Raw genomic sequence first — 22355 nt, forward strand, 5'->3', positions numbered from 1 at the left:
CAAACGACGTATGCAGAATGTGCATATGCTGTTTTAGGTTATTGTATGGTCAAACAACTGTATTTTGATCACCTGTCCAAACACATGGGTTTTCTCCCGTTCCTTTGGTTTCCTCCCACAATAAGTATCAATCCGGGTCAACAAGAGTGATATATAAAGTTTTTTTTACAGAAACAGATGAAAAATATTGCATGAATCGCATATCTATGTAATATGTGAAGTGTTTCAGAATGGCTAATATTCTAGCTGGAAAGGGTAAATATGAAATGTTCTGTAATTATCAGTTGATTAAGCTGTTTATAATACCATTATACAGCACAGCTAATCAAGCATCTGATATGCACAAAAGTAATCCGAACAAAATTTGAAATCACAGGTGTTATTTTATTGAAGCATTCACATCTACAGACTACGTTTTGATTGGTTATGGAAGACAAAGCATCACAATCACGTGGACTACAGAAATCATAATCCTTAATACATTTTACATACAATACACTGATCAACATTGTAACATACAATTAACTCATTCACCCCTGAAGACACATTTGAACTCTTCCAATTCAAAGGTTGGAATAGTTCATTATGAAATGTCAGGGGTGAATGAGTTAAACCTTGATTGCCACATCTACAACTAAAACTGGAATGCCATACACTGTATCTACAATAAACTCATTCACCTCCTGAAGACACATTTGAACTCTTCCAATTCAAAGGTTGGAATAGATCATTATGAAATGTCAGGGGTGAATGAGTTAAACCTTGATTGCCACATCTACAATTAAACCCCTATATATAGCCACCTCGCATATATATATACCGCAAACACATTTCAGGATCCCATTTTCCCTTAACCATTCCTTGATGTCTTGATATATCGCCAAACCTTTTTAAAATGGCAGTTTATTGATGCACAAAGTCTTGTCAGCAAACTTTTGGTGTTATAGGGAGTATCGGATATACATAAAGAGATATATATCTACAGAAATTAACTCCAAAGAAGGAAGAAAAGTGAAATTTGAAATATGTTGGCGGTTTGCAACTTTAATAACTATGACACATACATTTTAAATGCTTTGCTAAAGTAACCACAAAAGATTGCTCTTTGGGATGGATAATTTTTTTCAAATTTGATTGATTTAGGTAAAACTTGAGAGACAAATTAATTTTATAGGCATGAATTTTCTGTTTTATGAAAATGAGAGCATTACTTCAAAAAATTATTACACAGAAACCGTTTGTATGGCCCAAGCTGATGCCAATTGAGCGATACAGAAAATAAAATTGTACAAAAAAAACTCAATGTAATGCCTCGCATTTCATTTGCCACCTCACATACAGCCAATGTAATTCATGGTCCATTTTTTTTCAAGAAATCCATGATGTGTTTCCCTCAATTTATAGCCAAACCCCTGTATAATGCCAAATTTCTGTGTACAAATGGTGGTAGAATAACGAGGTTTTACTGTACTTAAATACTCAGAAATATTTAATTATTTTTAGAGGTGTTGAAACATGTTGAAGGTATTAATATTGTCTCCCTTTGTTCATATTTCCAATCATACCAGAAGGCCTCAGACCACAATTAATTCTACCATATGTTACTACCGAAGGATAAAATAAATTGAAATATTTTGAAACTTTTGCACAGGGTCTGGTTCCTTTTTCATATTGTAGATCTATTCAACCAGAACCTACACAGTGAGCTGGAAAGTACCTCATGACCGGCATTTAAGAAAGATAATTTCATTTGACTGTCACTATACCAAAAAAAACACAAAATATCAATGTGCAAGCCTCATCACTCATTGTGTCCTGCTGCAAATACAAACTTTAAAACTGTGTCAAAACAATTTAATCACTAGAATAGATACTGATGAACAATTCTATGTAAAAAACTGTACATACCTGTGAGTCAGACAGGAAAAATCATTTAGAAATCATTTAGAAACCGAAATGTCCTTATGCACTAAATTCTTGTGCAACGACCCGTAAATGTATTTGTGGCCTGAGGCCAAAAGGTTCAAATGTGCATGGAATAATATAACTGTCTCATTATTTAAAATAGCATTCCAATGTTACAATCAGGTCATATTTGTTTGATTATCTTTACATACACCAAATCTTGAAAACTTTGGCGGGAAACTGGGGAACTAGTTCCGGTCGTGATGTTTTGCAAACAGATGGACGGATGGAAAGATGGACAGATGGACAGACAGCATGACTCGACAGTAATATAACATAACACACTTTATTTGTGCTGAATGTATAAAACGAATGCTAGACATAAATTATTTAACATGCAGGCAATATCAACCAATAAATTGCATATATAAAATCTCAACAACTACCGTATTTGCCATAATTAGCACCCATGGAGCTTTAAAGAAAAAATTGGCTTAAAGTGGGGTTTTCCATTGGGTAATAAAATGTGAGTTGTGAAAGAAAAAGCTGTGCAACTTAGTGCTGTTTTCACCAAAGGCCATTATAAACAGTCAAGTGTTTCATTTGCTTCAAACGAAGTCCTGCCATGTTCACTTGGCATATGTTTCTGCTTTGACAGTTAAATACTATGAATCTGTGACCGAGCTCGGTCAGGTCTCCAATTCCTCCTGAAAAGGGGTAGGGTGCTAATTGCGGCAAATACGGTAAAGAGCATTAAGAAACAAAATATTTCATACAGTATTCATTACATGTAGTTAAGAAATAACGAGGTCAATACTACTGACGGTATCCTCAATATCAGATATTATAACAATTGAAATCGTGAGAGATGTACGGTAACATCACAACAACTCTCTTAATAATTACAAATTTTGATCAAAAATGGACAACAAGAACAACGAATACCACAATAAAAGTAAACATAAATTCATTTATAACAAAAGTGCAAATAATAAATAATTGTACAATGTACATTAAATAAATAACAATGGATTTCAAAATCATTTGTATATTGGAATGTAAATTCTTATTTCAATTTACCGCAATCTATAAATAACCCTGCATACCTACCAAATCACCAGCATTTGTGCAAGTCAACCTGCAAATGACATCTTTGGCCTTCTCAGATAATATTATACTATATTGGGCTCCTTTCCACTGTCGAGATAATGTCAACATGAATAAAAAATTTTCTCCATTATACAAGGAAATACTTATTAAATAAGACTAGTATATTTAAGACAAATTGAAATATTTTAAATGCCACATTGTATTACTTTAGATGACTCTGAGATGTTGAAATACTGAAATGACCTACATTTAGCAGGCTTGACTGTTCAGTTTGACCACCTTTGGCCTTCATTTCATAGTTGAGAATTTGGCAGATATTTATACCTGGTAATAAAGCTGTTCAACTCATTCACCCCCTACAATTCTCAACTGGACTTGACCAGTCATTGATTTGGTAAGGTTCAAATATGACTTTAGGGGTGAATGGGTCAAAGTCAACCCATTGGGTGTAGGAAACTGTTTTCATTATCAAATATATACATTTTTTTATATTTCATAGGAAGCAATATGCAGAAGTGTAAAATTTTAATATGCATTAACATTTTTGTAATATTAGCCATGGTTTGTTTGCTTTGAATTGTGAATTGTAAATATGTTGATATACATATTTATGACTGCATGATTGTGACTACTGGTAAAACATGGGCTCACATCCGGTAATAATCTCACCCCCTCACGTTTGACCATTTTCCCCCACAGACCCTGTGGGTATAACATACTTGCCCAACTCTCCCTATTTTGGACTCTAAAATTGAGCATTTTCAAACACTGAATTTGCTAACTATTCCTATTTTCCAAGATCTGATGAGTGCATCTGAGAGAACAGCTCATTTTTTCCCCCAAGAGTGTATACATCTGACCATGCATAATCTCCCCTATGATTTTTTTTAAAAAGTTGGTAAGTGTGATATTAATGGAAATTGATAATTGTACTAAGAGAAATAAGAAATAACAGCAAATATGGTCAAGGGAGATAATTGCACTAAGAGAATTCAAAATAACAGCAAACATTTTCAAGGGAGATAACTGCACTAAGAGAATTCAAAATAACAGCAAACATTTCCAAGGGAGATAACTGCAACACAAAAATCACCCTGATTAAGTGTAAGGTATGTAGCATATACCCTTAACATGTTTAGGTTAATAAGGTAGAAACAGTAATGCTAAACACTGATACAACATTTACTCAGGTAGCTACCTGGCACTAAATAATATCACAGAAAAAAAAACATTTCAGGGAGACAACTCTCACACAGATCACAGTTAGAATGTATAAGGTAGCATACAACTTATATACCATGAACCAATCACCAACCATATGAAGCAATTCAATATCACATTTTATACACTTCCTTACAAACAAAATGGAATGTCTTATACTGTAATACTCTTCGTTACCAAATATTCCAAATGGCTTGCTCTTATAAACTAAGCAAAAAGTTAATTCAATATAATGACCCTCAGTTAAGTAGCCATCTCACTGCCAACATAATTATCAAAGATAATTTTTTTCATTTTTTATTTTAATAATTCCTTTATATGTGAAAGCATTGAAGTACATTGTTTAAAGTTCTTTTAACTAAAAACTGAAATCAATATTGTGCATATCACGAGATAATTATGCGTTTCAGACATCAATATTTACCAAAATTAGTCTGACTTAGTATGAAATTAGCAAAGGAAATCATTTTGTAAAGAATGACTATAAATCAAAAGCAAAATTTACAGAAAGTACTTATATTTCAAAGTATATATTATGTGCCTTCCACCTCGACCAGCTTGGGGCTGTCGGATGGCGGATGTAGGGACATATTTATCCTGTGGTATTTCCTCAGCATGCTGGCCACACGCTGGACCCGATGTCTGTTGGCCTCGATGTAACACTGGGTTTCCCACATCATATTAATTAGTTGTTTGTTGTCATGACAATCTAGGGGCAGGTCCAATGATAATTGGGGGCTGAATCGTGCGAATGGTACGTTTAGCATGCTGCACCAGGCTCTGGACCGATCCACAGGACTCCCCTCTGATGCAGTGGCCTATAGCAATACAGACAGAGTAATGAAAGGTCATTTAAAGTCAGCTTTTCCTGACATTTTTTTTCTGTTTCATAAATGTACAAAGGGCCATAACTCTAAATAAATACGACACACAACACCCAATTTCAGAATGCAATATTGTCAGGATATTTTTTTTGTGGTTATATTTTTGCGTATTTTGCCCAAGTTTCAAATTTGCATAAATTTAACACATAATAATTTAAAGACTTGAAAAAAAATACTCCAATTGTCTTAAACGTTGCGTGATCTGAATACCAGATTACCTGAATTATGTTTACAAAAGCTTGCTGTTGTATCCATCTGGATAAGCTTAAAGGGTAACATAACAAACAACTAAAAAGATAATATTGTCGTCTTTTATACATTCGACTGGCTACAAATGAAATAACACTGGTAGGTTGGTTACATCAGGCAACACTGTTCAATACCACTGTGTGTGTGTTGAATTTGTTCCACATTTAGATGTGGATTCTGCAATATCATACACATTGATGAAAACAACACAGCTGAAACATGGATTCCATTATTTTCTGTCCACACGCCCCTCACCACGATCTCAGAAGTAAAAACCGCTCAAAAACTTACACTAGCCCAAATTTTACAGCTGATTTCAATTTCAATAAAAAGTTGCATTTTATCATAATAATGATTGCCGTTTAATTACCACTTTCACTTTCAAATTGGCTCAGATCATGATGCACCTGAAGTGTTAACACACATGCAGTGAAAACTAGTCACAGGGATTCGGTAACCCCAAACTTCCACTTACCTGATCAAGGAGCATGCTGGCCAGTCCAGATATTCCTTTCGCCACCTTGTGGATCTCAAACACACTCTCCGGCCTGTACACATCAATGTGCTCGTTGCGAACGACAGGGACCCGACCAGTGCCAAGGGAGACAACACAAACTAGCGGGTGAGTCAGGTGTGTCTCATTCTGCAAGAACCAAATAAAATAGCAACACACCGCCATTTCCTCCGTATAAATGCCTGGTCTTTTAGAGGAAAAATGGTGTCTGGAATACACACACCATTACATTCTGTTACAACAAAACGAACACATTTTTTAACCAACTAGAACACTGAGAGGTCAGCAAGTGCCCTGCAATGTGCTTGACCGAAACAACCCTCCCTGCTACCCTCCTCCTTGTCTATTTTTAGTTAGACTTACCTTTCACTTGGCCTTAAAAACTTAAAACCCCTTTTGCACATCATCATATCTCATATCACTGTGAATCACCATGTCAAATTTCAAAATGATTAAACTTTTGGATTCCAGTCGTTTATCTTTTGAGATAATCTCTTGAAACGAAAGTGTGGACAAACAGACAGATATAATGTGATAACTACAGGACACCTGCATCTCTGATGCAGAGCCCCTAAACTATGTAACATTTTTTTAAATCATTCTCTGTTTTTGTAATTTTTGGTATTGAAATGTGTTTTACTCCTGACAACTAAATCAAAGATAATATTAGTTTTGTGCAAAGTTGAAAGAAAATAAAAATAGAAGCATGATACCTTTAGTCTGAGTCCAGTGTTGTACTCGTGGATCTCCGTGAGCATGTCCAGAGTGGGATTGTTGGCGATCATTCCGCCGTCCACAAACCGGCCGTGAGCCCTGAAGTAGGTAGGAGCCGCACCACTGGAACGTGCTGCTTGCCACATCTTCTGTTCTGGAAAATGAAAAATACGAAACTGACTTAATTTCTAAACACATCAGTGTATGGTACAGTATAATGTACACTGGAAAAAAAAAAAATCCCCCCACGTAAATCTGTAAAATTTCTTTTCTAAATGTGAAGAGTAATGAAGTTATATACAGGGTTCAATGAAGATGTTGTAAGAACAGACTGATGCTCAGATGAACCAACANCCCACCCCCACACCTGTGATTTACGTGTGATCTATTAATGACTCATATGATGTTTACTCTGGCACCTTCATCAGAAATTTTTCATTTTTACAGGCTTTTACCTATAATGCATGAAAACCTTGTTATATCCCTGCCATCATCATTAATGTCTAGTGAATTTGTGGCATTATAAAGGTGTTTGGCGATATATATTGAGGGAGATGTGTAAAGATATTGTTCAGAAAAAAGAAAAAAGGGTACCATGAAAGCGGACCATAATACGCCAATCATACATTGAATGAGCAGTTGTCTTTACGGTTGTACATAAAGGGCTATAACCTCATAAATTACAATACGACAATGGCGTTAATTTACATTCAGATTCAGACTTACCATTAGGAGGCGGAGGGGGGTCAAACTTGACCTCCTTGTTAGCGGTTGTAAAATCCCTCTGTATGGTCGGGAAGTAGGACCTAAACAGGTGTAATTCAGTAGGCTGTCTGTCTCCATAGACACCCATTACCACTACCCTGTCAACAACCCAAGGAATTACATTTCAAATTAACTGCTTACAATGAATACTAGAGGTTTTGAATTTCTGACGAAAAATTTCAATGATTACTTCGGCAAAATTTGGGGAAAAGGCAGACATTCACATGTACATCGTATTCAATATTTTCATAATGTTCCATTGATGCTATCATGCATTTAAGTATGAATTTTATTTATTTTACACCAATTATGAAACAAGTTATAGATCACTCTTGTTGGCCTGGATGTTAGCACACAAGGGGTCTTAATGTGGGAGGAACCGGAGTACCCGGAGAAAAAAGCATGTGGTCGGGCAGGTGACCTCATACCTTTTCACGTCCAATTGGGGAATCAAATCCAATTGTCTTGGTGTAAAGAGAGTAGTTTTAAGAGCACATCGATGTTTAAAAAATGCTTTTCTTTGTAAAAACAGGAACTGCCCCTCGTTATTTTGTATTAGATATAACAGTAGCGCGACTCATTTTACTTCTGTTGACCAGGAAACTCTGTTGGTTAGATTGACTGTACAATGATTGGTAGAAAAATAATGGTTGTTTTTAATGATTCTTTTGAATTCAATGGATTTTTCATGGAATTTTCTCTTTTTTTAATGGCCTTAAGCAGTAGTAAATGAGGGGGGATATACTGATGAATATTCTGCACATAGCAATCTTTAATAAAATTCTTACTTTGGGTGACTGATGTCGGTCATCATTCTTGTTTCCCCGAATTCCCTTTTCAACATATCCTCAAAAGGCTCGGTAGCGTATGGTCGCGTTCCTGTGAAGACTTCATCTTTTAAACGAAAATACAATCCCTTCAAGTACGTCAAGGATTTCCCTAAAAGCCAAATGAAGGACAGCCTTTAAAACACAACCAGTTTCCCTAACAAATTTATACAAGAGGATTTCTTGTTAAAATCCAGCGAAGTGCTACATACAGAAATGTTGAACAGCTTGATTTTTTTTCTTTCAAGTAAGCAACGAATATCTACTTATGGGAAATTGCTGCATAATTGAATTAGTGCAAGATGTAGAATTGATTTTGCAGGACATAAATAAGCACTTCCACAAAAAAGTGTCCATCTGATGTCTTAATCTGCATAAGCAAATTGCCTCTATGGATATATTTCATGAGCGCTTTAGCCAGAGTGAAATATATATCCATTCACGCAATATAGGAGTGCAATCTGAGACGTCAATTGCACCGATGCCTGTGTTGTTGCTTTTATTACCTGTTTTCAAAACACATATAGGACTTTTTTTTACAAAAAATCAAAAATTTAAACTAAACAACAGTAGTGAAGAAAACAAGGTCGAAGACAGAATGATTATGTCATCTTTCAAAAGTATAAAACGGCACCAAAATTTTCGAAACATATTGATTTAATCTGTCAAATTGATAACTATATATAACAACGAGTAAGTTATGGCCAAAAAGTGTTTGGCTACAGGAGTAAAATATCATCTTGTATTATCACAGTGTGAAATACAGGACCTTGTATAGCATGGCCTGAAAACTGAGCGTATCGTTACAGTAAAATTCAACAGATGTATAATAGAAAGATTTTATAAAACACATATTGTTTGGTTGTTGCAGGACTGAAAATTTGTTGCAGGACTAAAAACTTATTGCATGAAACACATGTCATTTGCCTGTTTTGGTGGTGCAAGGCTAAATTATATACTGTATAGTTGCCAATTTTCGAGGGAATAAAAATTCGCTATATTTCCCGGTCAACAAAGATAGCTTGAAATTATATACCCGGCAAATATTAATACCATGAATATACACATGCAGACAAACACCTGTTTACCCTTTTGATAATGATGATAAATTTTATTCACCCAAATACAACTAACGGTACCCTCGTGAGCCCAATATTTTTACCTGCAAATGTTGCGCAACATTAAATCCCCACAAACCAGCTCTGATCGGAACAACCGCAAAATATATGCCCCACGAAATTAAACAACTACGAGGTATACAATATTAAAAATAGAAAATTTAAGCACATACCGATGCCGATTCCTAGAGCTAATATTCCACCTGTGCTCGTCCCTCCTATCCAATCAAAACACTCCTTTATGGGAATCCCCGCCTCCTTCTCTACAGCCATCAGAACTTGAATGAGCACCAGGCCTCGTATACCACCTCCGTCTAGGCAAAGCAACTGTAACAAAAGACAGGATAACCTGGGCTCGCATTAATGATTACCAGGTCACCAAATGGCGACACTTTTTCAGATTTGGCAACAAAAAATTCAGATTGGCGATATATTTTGGCGCCACAATTTGTACCTACACTGAAATGATTAAAATCGGTAATCTGTGGTTCTGACTGCTGATTTGGAAACAAGCACTAGCTGGGTACAGTTAAAATTGTTACAGGTAAGTTTGACCGGAGGGCATAACTATTGACGCCGTCTGGTTCCGGAAAATAGGCCAGGTAGAACCGCCATGCTTCAGTAGAACATTATTGACACTTCTCAACACCACAGTTAATACAAATTACAATGCAGTTATAAGCTAACACTATTTGTGATGACCCATTAACGATAGCTCTACTGAAATTTAATTGAAATTAGACCGATATAAAAATAAAACATGACCAGTTTATTCTCCAGAAGAGCAGTGATCGTCCAAACCACATAAATATACAGATCATGAGATTAGAAATTTAAACCCTAACTGATTCTGCAGTATCACATACTTTTCAGCCTGAATTCTGGACATGGACTTAAAGAATCCCATTATTACAAGATTTCAAAAAATTATAAACTCACTCTATCACCAGGTGGGATACCAGTGCCGGAGTCGGGCGAATCGAGGCCAAATCCGGCTTCTTCTGCCTTTGACAATGTCTCATCGAAAGGGAAGGATGCAAACATTTCATCCATAATGGCTGGAAAGAATTTTTATCTAATAATTAATGATAATAATAGTAATTTGAGGTTCCTATATACCGCTTTATCACAACCTAGTTCGTTGGTCATCTCCAAGCGGTTCACAAATTATTATCTGTGGTTATAGGACCTTTGCAACCAGCCAATATATCTTTCTCAACTCCCTAGGGAGTATACAGCCAGTGCTGCCATTTCAGCGCTCACAGTTAGCATTCAACAATTCTAGCACCAACAAACCACATACTTATTTACAGCTGAGTAGACTGGAACAAGCGTAGTAAAGTATCTTGTTTAAAGATACAACACCATGCCGTGATATGACACGAACCCGCAAACCCTTCGGCCACGAGCCCGGCGTCCTACCACTAGAATACCATGCCAGAGAAATAACCAATTCCATTTGCAAAATATGTAAAAATATTTATGATAAAATTTATGTTTAGAAATAATTTTAAACTATATAATGGTAGATTTTTTAATCCTTTTATATACATATAAATGATATCCACTAGCCGATGAATTTATTTAAGAAGATTAGATAGAGAGTCCCACCACTTTTCTACTGTATTCAGGCCTAGAACGCCTTTTAAATTTTATAATTCCTCCATATCAAAAATTGTTCATACGAAGACAATTATAACTTGCTGACGTTTTAAGGGAGTTAGAACATCTTGAAATTATTCTTTGTAATGCTGTAGAAAGTAAATAAATAAATATCTAACCTAACCAAATAACATTTATGCCATTATTGAAGGCTCAGTGTGCACATGTGCGCCACCTTGTGGATCATGAGACGGGAAGATTAGTCTGATCCTTTGAAGTAAATAAAAACAATCCCGTTCAATATTGTCGCAATGTGTGCAGCAAATTCATTTTGGTTGTTTTTGCATACCCAGTATAAAGGTAAATGGCACTAAATCAAAAACATGATCCTGCACATTAATTGCCCCACACGAATCATGCAGTGGGTAACAGCAGGTATATTCTTTTCTTAATCCTTGACCTACTGAGGTAATATTAAATGTAAGATATTGAAAAATGATCAAATCTCAAAGGACTATATATATGTATGGTACGTTTGGGCCTTTTTGGCAAAATTAAAAATCTGCAATATAACTTTCAAACGAATGTTTCTTTAATCTTGAATGCTTCCCCAGTACTATTATGTATATATTTATTTGTGTTGTCAATTTTGGCTGCCATTGGTAACCAGGTCATATTTGCATAAATTATTGAAATTTGATAATTCAGTCAATTTTGACAGGTTTTCACCTAGTTTTTCTCTAAGCTACCATAGAGCGCACTCTTGAACAAACTTTATATTTCTCCTAAAGATGTGTTACAGGTGCCTACACATTATCCTTTGATATTAAGTTTGTTCAAGCATGCTCTCTATAGTTTCTAGGAGAAAAACTATGCAAAATATCCCAATATTCACTGAATATTCAAATTTTTCTAATTTATACAAATTTGAACTTGTTACCATGGCTACAATAATTAGAAATATAAATAAATATTTTCATAATAGTATTTAGGAAGTATTCGAAATTAAAGAAACAGTCATTTCAAAGTTCATTTAAATGTTTTGAATTTTGATGCATTTGGGGGCCAAAACAGGCCCAAACCATACATAGTCCTTTTCATTTATTTCTAATTTTACAGGAGTCTTGTAAACCTAAGCCATTGGAAGTGGTGAACAGAGAGCTTGATAAAGAATCCTAGGAAAGATTTCAATTTTTAACGTCTTGTTAAGATCGAACCTGTTTTGTCAGCATCCATCATGTTTTTCATGGTTTCGTCGGGGGTACCAGCGTAGTTTCCCTCACAGAAACATCCCTTCTGGCAGCCCTTTACCTCCGGGGTGCAGCGCTTAGCCCCAGACACATGTAGAATGAACACAATAATATCCCTGTAAAAAAGATATACAGTGATGAGAATATAAAACTTATGCAAGTACGATTAATTATTAAAAAAAAATCATACCAAGTACATTTACTTTAAACCTTGTTTCCTTTTACAGTGTTTAAAAAAAAAAAAAAAAAAAATTCATTATTGAGGTGATTTTAAAATTTTCACTGGAGAAAAGTATGGAAAAAGAAATTAAAAGAATTAAAACAAAACTTTGTAAAAAAATCCTCAATTTTTGAAGCTAAAATAAAACCGGATAACCATGGATTTGCTAGAAAAGATTATGAAATGACTTAAAATATGATACCACAGACAGGGTGAGTGAATAAAATGTTCGTTACTAGGATTTGAATCATTGAAAAGAACAAGAAGGATGCCTGACCACTGCCAAAAACAGTAACTAGTGTTCAAAGTGTTTTTTTCTGGCATGACTATATAGCTTTCAGGGAAAATCCTGAAATTTGAGCAGTGGGCCATTTCTGCATTTTTTAGTCAATATCAAAATTAGGAGGGGCCATTCTATGTAAAATTCTAATCATCAAACTGTTCAGTGTTCACTTGTTTCCTTTACACCGGTAGTGTAATTTATTGTACCCCGTACTTTAATACCGGTGGTTTATTTTCTATACACCGGTTGACCTTACAGGTCAACCTCGTTTTCATACGTCTTCCTGTTGGTGCTTTTTTATTTTATGTTGTATAATATGTATTTGATTACCCTGATATTGCAATGATTGTTGTGAGAAACTCCTTGTATTAATTTATGCTAACTGTGAGGACATCAGGCATTCTTGTACAATGTATTAAAATTACATGTAGAACTAATTTTGAGTGATGTAAGTTTGTTTATAGATTAAACGAAAATTGGAACATGGAGGGGTCAATTTCAGTTTTGAGGGGTCATTGGCCCCATGGCCCCCTCCTGGATTATCTCTGGCTTCGATAAATCATTTCTTAAAAAGCAAACCATACCTTGCGGGACTTTTAAGGGGAAAAAACCAAAGATGAAATAAACAAAATATAATCTACAAACAGTGTCCTAAGGGGAAAAAGAATCACCTGGGATAGACCGGGATTCGAACCCTGGACTTAGTGACGATCTTTCGCTCAAACCGATTGAGCTTCCTGGTTAACTGAAGTGTCCTGGCCTAAATAATGGGCTACAGTTACTATACCGGGAAGTTTTCACCCAATCATATTTTCGCCCTACATCTGGGAAATCCGAATTTTGCCATTCACATTTCATTACCACTTATATTATGTTGTTGACTAGTGTTTACTGTAATGCTACATTCACTCCCATTCCCAAGGGCGAAAAAAAGTTGAAAATCAAACCGCAGCGAAAAATTTCCGGGTAAACAGTTATACCCTAACGGAAGTTAAGGGGAGGTAACTGTGTATCGAAAAACAACAGTGCGATGGGACAGGGTTCCTTAAAATAATTGGGATTTTTCTTCTTTTATTAAATCCCATCCATGTTTAATTTAACAATTGCGATACATTTTAAATACTTACTTGTTCTTGCCGTTGTTAACAGCTGCAATGTGTCTGGCGGTCTGGTTCTGAGCGTTACACAGATTGACGTCTGCTCCAAACACCACGAAGGTTCGCACCATTTCAACATCATCGTTCTACACACACCATAAACATACGCACTATTTCAACATTTAAAACGACTTAATTTTACCATCGAATTACCAAAAACTATAAATTTGTAAAATCTTATTCAGTGTCTTTAGTGCAATGAAGATGTACAAAATGTTTTATCTTTGTATGTGATAATAAAAGTTAAAATATCTCGTGTAGTATTGACCAATCAGAACAGTGCTTTCTATTTGCTGCCTTAAAAACTGCAGATTATCTGTTCTGATGCTTATGAAGTGACGGTAAATAAAGTGGTTTCTTGAGGTGGTTGAAAACCTCTATTGGTTTGTTCTAGGTTAACACACCCTCAATACAAAAGGGTTAATTCGGGCCAAAAGAAGTGATGGGCAATCCGTTTAAAATCATAATCAATAATTGGTTTGTAATTTTATGGGACTGACCATACAAATAAAGTGAGAGCACTACTGTTACATCAAAAGACAGATTACATTAGGTTTCGTTGTTTTATAGTTAATTGTTATCGAGCAACTTCCTTGATTTTGATCAATCATATACAATAATATGTAGTATGAATCATAAGAATATAGGACTTTCAAAGCATACTTTACATGGAAGACATTTAAATACTTTGATTTCAATGATGAACCGATCATATCGATTATGGAATTTGTCATTGATAATCAGAATCGGAAAGGGCAAACCGATTGATTTTCTATTAGAATCGATCATCAGCCGCTTACTAGTCAAAAGCATGAAAAAAGAAACTTAAAGACTTTACACATATCAAAAACAACTGAAAGATTAAAATCGATCAAAGTGTATTAATATTGTGGAGTTTTTGACATACAATATTCTGTTATAGAGCCCAATTTCCTGTAATCACTTTTGTAAACATTTGTAAAAGTGACTTGTTCAAAAAACAGTTCAGTCATGTAGAGGTGTCACGATTCACCGCGATGCACTTGTAACGCGATTATTTAAGTTCGATTCGATTCACAATATATTTTTCCGGATTTTTGATACGTCACGATCTGAATATTAGTGTATGCAGCTTCAGCCGAAATGTCTGTGAGACGTTAAATTTCATTGGCTGATCTCTAAACCCTCAGCCAATCGGCTGCGAGGATGCATTTTTCACAAAGCATTCATAACAAAATGGCAGAAATGAAAAGTTTTGATGCTCCGGCAAGCTTCAAATCAAAAGTGTGGAAACACTTCGGGTTTCCGTGTATCGACAGCTTATACATCTCATTTTGTTGATATTTAAAAAGAAAAGGTGTATCGAATTGAAATAATCGAATTGTGGGTAAAGTGTATAATGACAGCTCTACTGTCATGTTATGCGAACAAGGCAAATTTAAAACGACTTACCCTGACAGCGAGGTGTAAAGGTGTATCTCCGTTCAGGTCAGCCACTGTAGCGTCGGCACCGTAACACAACAGCACCATGATACAATTGATTCTCTTTTCCTGCTGCATCACGTGTAGAGGCGTGTGGCTGGTCTTACTCTTCACATTCACGTCACACTTCGTCTTACACAGCAACTCCATCATCTGACATGAAAACGTATCGATAAACCATGAAATCTTGATATTAATTGGTTTGTTTGGTTTGTGTTTTACGTCCTATTATAATTAACAGCTATGGTCATTTAAGGACGTGCCAGATTTTAGTGGTAGAGGAAAGCCGGAGTTTCCGGAGAACAACTACCGACCTACGGCCAGTACCTGACGACTTCCCCACCTCAGGCCCACCGACCCAGTGGTGGTGGGCTAGTGGTAGCAGAATGTCAGATGTCTTAACCACTTGGTCTTCGCGACCTCTTGATTTTAATTACCAGTAAGCCTGATTTGAAAGTAGGTTGGCTTTAAAAGTAAGGCTCGCAATCCTTGCAGTTGAGCCTATCTTGAAAATAAGCAGTTTTGAAAGATTTTATTTCAGAATTACTTTAGTGGAAAAGACTAGGGGCCTTTAAGGTTATTTTTGGCCTCATTGGGAATTTTAAATTAGTTGTTTTATTCATAATCTGGAATAAATGAAGTATGCAAATATGAAATTTCAAATTCATTTGACAACTGGATAAGGAGATATATTGCATTACAAAGAGAAACTAATAAACCAACATTTTCATAATAAAATATGTGAATATCGTCTGTTGTGCGCTATTTGGTGGAAAATTGGCCATTTTGAGGGAAATTAACTAAACACTTGTCCTTGTTGAAAGCCTCCACATGCAACAAAAAAAAGAAATATTTGACATGCTTAAAAATTGTCATACAAGTGTTTATTCTTGGAAGGTAATTTTGGTTTGTCACATGCGGAGGTTTTCATTTCTGCATGTTTACTGTCCAAATACGACATATTTTGGCTCTTTCTGCATAGCAACAAAATTTTGTTGCTTTGAACAAAGAAAAAAGAAATTAACCAATATGATGTTTATAGGAGAAATTGGTAAATAAAGACAAGTTGAATTTTTTACTTTTTATGAGTCTAAAAATGACCCATAATCCCTTAAGTCCTTTTTGTGATTTACTGCGAAATTTTGTTTTGACTCGGTAGTTTTTTTCAAATAATCGGTAAACACGATAGTTCTCTAAACATGAAACTGTACTTTCTTCTACCCTTTTTGAATTGCATACAATAGGTAGCAGTATACAGTAGAGGGTTGTGGCCATGGGTGATAATTTTGTTAAATGGCTAACCCCTGTATAATGATATGTAAAATAATTATAAAAATAAAACTGTACTAAAATTGGTATAAGCATGATGAAGTGGGCTATGAGAGCTTCACATTTGTAAAAAAGAAAGAAGATTTTTTTGGTTCGAGAATAAAATTTTGGCCATAATCTGAAATGGTGCGTACACATGAAAAGCTAGCTTTACAGGAGGTAAAATTTTGACAACAGCACACGACGCAAAATTGCAAAAAATCAAGTTTTACAACTTTACTGGGACCCAAATAATTCTGCAACCAGGTAGGTAATTTTTAATTTCAGACAGAGCTTAGGAAAAAAATTACTAGTTAAGGGGGTCAAATTTTGGGTTAAAAATAGCAAATTTTTGGCATTTTTTTGTAATTTTTTATGTGGTAACCATGGTTTTCACACAAGTGACATACAAAGAAAAAAGAGGTTTATACACTTCTCAGTACTTTATATGTATTGTAAATGTAATGCAGTTTACAAATATATATACATGTATACATGTGTTGAGTAGGGTAAATCCGCTGTGTTTACATTTCCTCGACATGTGCCTTGTTTATCAGAGTCGGGCCATTTCTACTGTATACTGCTACCTTTTGTCCAATGCACGCAATCTTTTTCGCCTACCTTATCAGTCCTGGCCCAGTGAAATGGAGTGCCTCCGTTTTTGTTGTCTCGCAAGCTTGCCTGGTCCGGAAACTTCTTCAGTAAAATGTCGACACACCTGAGGAATATAACATAACGAAGATAGCTAATACATCAATACTTCAGTAGGCCTGTCATCGATAAAAATCTGCATAACATCATACACTGCTTGAACCTTGAGGATCCCTGTCCCACTGCACTGATGTTAGTTCTATACACAGTAACCTCCCCTTAACTTCTGTTTGGATAAAGCTGTAACACAGTGCTCAATCGGTCAGTGCAATTGTACTTCAATTTGAAGTACATAGTTCAAATCTCAGTCTAGCCCCGCTGATTTTTTTTTTACACAAAGAATACTTTTATTCACCATATTTTGCTTATTCCATCTTTTATGATTTCTCACAGAAGTACCACAAGGAATGATTTTCTTTCAGAAATTATTTATCAAAGCTATAGTCTTGCCTGAAAAACAGTTTCCAACAGTGAGTTAAAGTGTTCGGCAGTGGTATAAGGATTTCTTAAAAAATAATACATTACTTCATTTGAACTAAAAGGAACCATGTGATTTAATTTTGAAATTCAAAAGTGAAGACATGAATACCTTTGGTTTTCTGCCATAACAGCCAAATGAATCGGGAAACAGTCTGCAGAAGATATAAAGGGGTTAGCTCCGACTTGAAGTAATTCCTCTACAGCCTCTGCACTACCTTTCTCACAGGCCACACTGAGGCAGGTCAGCCCGCTGCGGTTCATCCAGTTCATAATTTCTTTAACGTCGGTTCGAGCCAGCACCTGCAAATATATATGAAAACATAGGAAATCAAACATTTATGTAGCACAACCTGTTTTTTATGACTTACGTGATATTTACACCTTCGAAATCAAAGGGCTCTGTGAATGTTCAAGATGTACAAAATGTGCTTCTGTTGGGATCATGTTACAGAATGTTAGCCCTTGAATGAGACAACTGGTCTTACTAAATTTCAGGATATAGATTTTATTAGTCTGTACAACTTACAGGTATGCAAATTTGCAACATTTACAGTGTATACTACTACTTCGTTGAAATGACTTCTTGTGAAATATTAAAAAAAAAAAAAAAAAAAATATTCAGTGTTCTTGGTCGTTATCGTTGCTATACAGGTTGCTTTCACTGCATGACTTGCGAGGCAAGTGATTGTCAGGTGACAGTCACACGGACATCGTGGTTATCCTATTGCTATAACTAAAAGAGCGACTTGGTCAACAGCTGTGTCCTGGCCCAACTGTGCTACAGTTATAACCATAACAAAACCAAGGGAGAGGTAACTGTATATAATGTAGTTGGAAGGAAGAAGTGAAAAGAATGTGACTTTGTGCGTTTGCTCGGGAAATTCACTCTAGCCGAAGTCTAGTAAGACGATTTACACATTATGTTGAATACACATTCTTTACACCAATCCCTCCTTTTTCCAAGTCTTCGCCCTTGAAGACAACCACATATAAACGTTCTTTTGATCCTCACCAAGGGTTCTCCGTCGATCGATCCGCTACCTTGTAAAGGGAGGGTCATCGGCACCAATTTGTAATAGAAAGGAAGTAGTGAAAGGTATATATGTGTTTGCTGGGCCTAGAACCCGCATTCTCAGACTTTCTAGTCGGATACTCTATACCACTGAGCTAAAGGAAAACTCCCTCTATCTGCAGCTCAACACTATGTACAATGAACATCCTTCACACATCTACGAAAAATCCATGATGCATTGGAACAGGGATCACTTATACATCAAATACAGTAAATATACCGTATTCACTATGATAAGTGCCCCAACCCCTTTTTCGGGACAATTTGGTTATAAATAGACCCCATCCCTCTACCAGACCTGACAATGATTTACAGTACTTACACTTTGAAGCGATCATTCCTATAGATCTCTTGTGTAAGCAGACAAAATATATCCTATCCAAACCTCTAGCAACACTGGAATGTTTATAATTTCGATTTCAACAAATTTTATTGACATAAAAAGTCAACAGGATTGGACATCAGGTGTTGCCTTTATAACTCCTCTCCTTACAGCTACATCCGGTGGTGAACACACTGTTTACATACATTAAAACATTTACACAAAGATGAAGTAACTCCTCCAAAGTCGATTGTACAATAGTGATGTGTGGAGATAATTTCCCTTGTATTCAAAGCTGACAGTGCAAGTTAAAAAGCTTTCAATTGAGATTAAAAAAAAAAAAAAAAAAAAAAGGTTTTTTTCTTCTGGTTTTGAGATCCTCCCTGTCTCTTCCGACTATCGTTTCTAAGGAAGTGCCGAAATTTTTGTTTACCCTTACTTGGTAACAAGTAAAGGTATCGCTGGGTATAAAAAGCGCATTGCCCATCAAACCGGTTATCATTCTAAAACTGACCGTCATGCGATTCAATGCAATCTGATTGATCGGCAACCGATATAAAAAAAAAAGCACCCACCTGAAGACATTGATACACTGACAAGCTAGTTGTTACTTATGGCACATTCTCGAAAATTGTGTACCCAAAATAAAAGGTATATTACAGAAAATACTTCTACAAATCCCATATATATCATCGGTCTTTCACATGCATAGAACTGCACAACGAACGAAAACGTTTTTATGAACTCGTAGCCTTTGTCGTGTAGACGCTTTACTAGCAAAACATGTGCGAAATGCGTCACTCCTAGGTGTGTAGTCAACAATGTGAAATTTGATAATTGAACCGTTCTCATGGAAATGATTGGAATTAGTATTGTTTTCACACAGGAGAAAATAACTAAAAGGTAGGCATTAGCATTCGTCATATGCTTGCTTCTTTCAGGGCCGTTTTTTTGGGGAGGGGGCCCCCAGGCAGGGGTTGTGCATTAGATATTTAAATTGGTCATATTTTACTACTATTTCCACTTCTTAAATAAATGCTTTTTTTTTTTTTTTTATCTCATTTGAAAGCTTTTTAACTTGCACTGTCAGCTTGAAGGACTAATAATAAACAAGTTTGTAAAAACGAATTTATTTAACTAAATATTATAGAAATTTTTAAAACATTTATGTTTTATAGATTTGGCGTTATATCCCCAAAAGATACAGGCCATACAAAGGAATGTTTATAATGCCTCCTGTTATATTGAGCAATGGTTCAAGTTGCACAAATTGTTCTATAATAACTCCCATTTTATGATCTTAATAAGCTCCCCCTTTAAAGCTCATTTCAAAGCACCCTGTGGGCTTATTATGGTAAATACGGTAATTATAATTACCGGTATGGTTTTTGTGTCTCCCTGAACAGCGTAATGGTACACAGTGTCTCCATTAATATCCTGCATCTCCAGTGAGGCACCACATGCCTGAAGCTCTTGGACACATTGGAGTTGTCTCCCCATGATGGCTGCCATGATTGGGGTGGCGCAAGTAGCTGTGCACCGACTGTTTATGAGACTGTAAAACAATAAAAAGAAAATACGATGCTCTGTCTTCTGCTTCAAAAATCACATTAGATAAGTTAACATAACTTTTAAAAATTTGAAAAAAACAAACAAAGGCAAAGCATTGCAAGGCAAGGTCCCCCACCAATAATGTTATTTTTTTTAAATTATTTTCACCCTGTACACCTTCGATGTTTATCTCAAGATCTAATACACCATAACATACTTCTTGTACTCAAAAGTCTGCCAGCAAAGACAAACTTGGGCTAGGTGAAAAAGCAGTAGAAGCCAAACAAACTTTTTCAAAGGATAAGGTCAAAGGTCAACCAAAGGTCAAAGTGACTTACGTTTTGTTCCCAACACTCCATCAACTCAGGATGCACTTGCATACCAAATCTAGTTACTCCAGGTGAAATAGTATACTAAGTACTAAAAAGAAGTTATACCCGAAAAAACATCTTTCTTATGTTTACTTTATTTCTCTTTCCTGTTACTTTCTTCTTTTTTTCTTCCTCCTTACCTTTTTTTTCATATAATTTACTCACCTTTTAATATCTGTAAATTTAAAACATTCGAACAAGCCAACGAACGCAGCAACGTGGGCCGTTGTCCAGGTCTGATGATCCCGCATGCAGTCGCACACCTTCTGCATGACTTTTTCATTGGCCAAAGAGCTACTGCAGTTGGTCAAGGCATTCAGTTTTGGGGTGAACACATTGAACAATGCATAAGCCTCTCCCTCATTGGTCAAGCGGAATATGCTGCAATAACAGTAAAAAAAAATAAACAAAAAAATATTGAAACACTTTCAGGTTGGTTTTTTTTCAAAATTTTACCAGTGTACATGGAAACTGCTTATTATGATATTCTATTTGCCAGAGAAACATGTTATAATAACCAACATATAATAGTATTTTTCAATTATTTCAAGGTTGTCTGAACCGAAAGTGAGATGCCCCATAATCATCAGACAAAGATAGATGGGGAAACATGGTAAGATTGATATTGTAATAATTCAAATAAATTGTTTATTGTTATTTATATATATCAGTGCGTTGGAAAACTTTTTTTTTTTTAATTGTCTTAATGATCAGTATGTAAAGCTACTTTCAGTTTCAAATGACTCCGAGTAATTCCTAAGAACTATTGTAACTGGTTTTTACAAAATTGGTCAAATATCGGTGATAAATTTTCATATTATGAGCCCAGAGTCCTATACCCATCAAAATTTTGTAAATTACATTTGTAAAGATATTATGCAAACTTCAGCTCTATTTCAGCTCTATTTCTAATGAAAAATAATACAATCTCTTCCCAAAAAATTCCTAATTTTCATTCATCTGGTATTCAAATGACAATGCAACTTCTAAAATCTGAAATGAAATAACAATTTGAAAAATTAGAAATATCAAGTCTTAGATGACATTGTGAAAAGAAATGATCTACAACAGCTAGGTTCTTTGAATATGGATAAAGAGGAAACAAATGGTAAACTAGTGTTGCATGTCAGCTTAAACACTTTCACCACTGTAGACAATAATGGACTTATCCAGATCAATGCATGGTAGAGTTTATTAAAGTTACATAGGGGTGAAAGGGTTAATGGACACACTGAGGTAATAAATTGATAATATTTCCCAACTGAAGGCTGTTGATGATTTTTACCTAATAACAAACATGGGGTGGGGTGGGGTGGGGTG

General features: G+C 35.5%; 1 protein-coding gene across 2 annotated transcripts in view; it reads right to left on the reverse strand.

Annotated features, from left to right (window-relative positions):
• Positions 1-370: 370 nt before the first annotated feature.
• The window catches only part of LOC110446157 (85/88 kDa calcium-independent phospholipase A2-like), a 25390-nt gene continuing 3405 nt past the window's right edge, over positions 371-22355 (reverse strand). For both annotated transcript variants that reach the window (XM_021491157.1, XM_021491158.1), the window contains exons 4-17: positions 21201-21416; positions 20491-20668; positions 17829-18019; positions 17210-17306; positions 15251-15433; positions 13790-13905; positions 12127-12275; positions 10247-10365; positions 9481-9634; positions 8151-8301; positions 7324-7460; positions 6597-6751; positions 5845-6012; positions 371-5054 (exon numbers count right to left, since the gene is read on the reverse strand). In XM_021491157.1, coding sequence (XP_021346832.1) covers positions 4770-5054; positions 5845-6012; positions 6597-6751; positions 7324-7460; positions 8151-8301; positions 9481-9634; positions 10247-10365; positions 12127-12275; positions 13790-13905; positions 15251-15433; positions 17210-17306; positions 17829-18019; positions 20491-20668; positions 21201-21416 — 2299 coding nt within the window. In that variant the 3' untranslated portion in view covers positions 371-4769. The remainder of the gene's footprint in view (positions 5055-5844; positions 6013-6596; positions 6752-7323; positions 7461-8150; positions 8302-9480; positions 9635-10246; positions 10366-12126; positions 12276-13789; positions 13906-15250; positions 15434-17209; positions 17307-17828; positions 18020-20490; positions 20669-21200; positions 21417-22355) is intronic.

The sequence above is a fragment of the Mizuhopecten yessoensis genome, unplaced genomic scaffold (genome assembly GCF_002113885.1).
Source record: "Mizuhopecten yessoensis strain PY_sf001 unplaced genomic scaffold, ASM211388v2 scaffold2597, whole genome shotgun sequence".
NCBI lineage: Eukaryota > Metazoa > Mollusca > Bivalvia > Pectinida > Pectinidae > Mizuhopecten > Mizuhopecten yessoensis.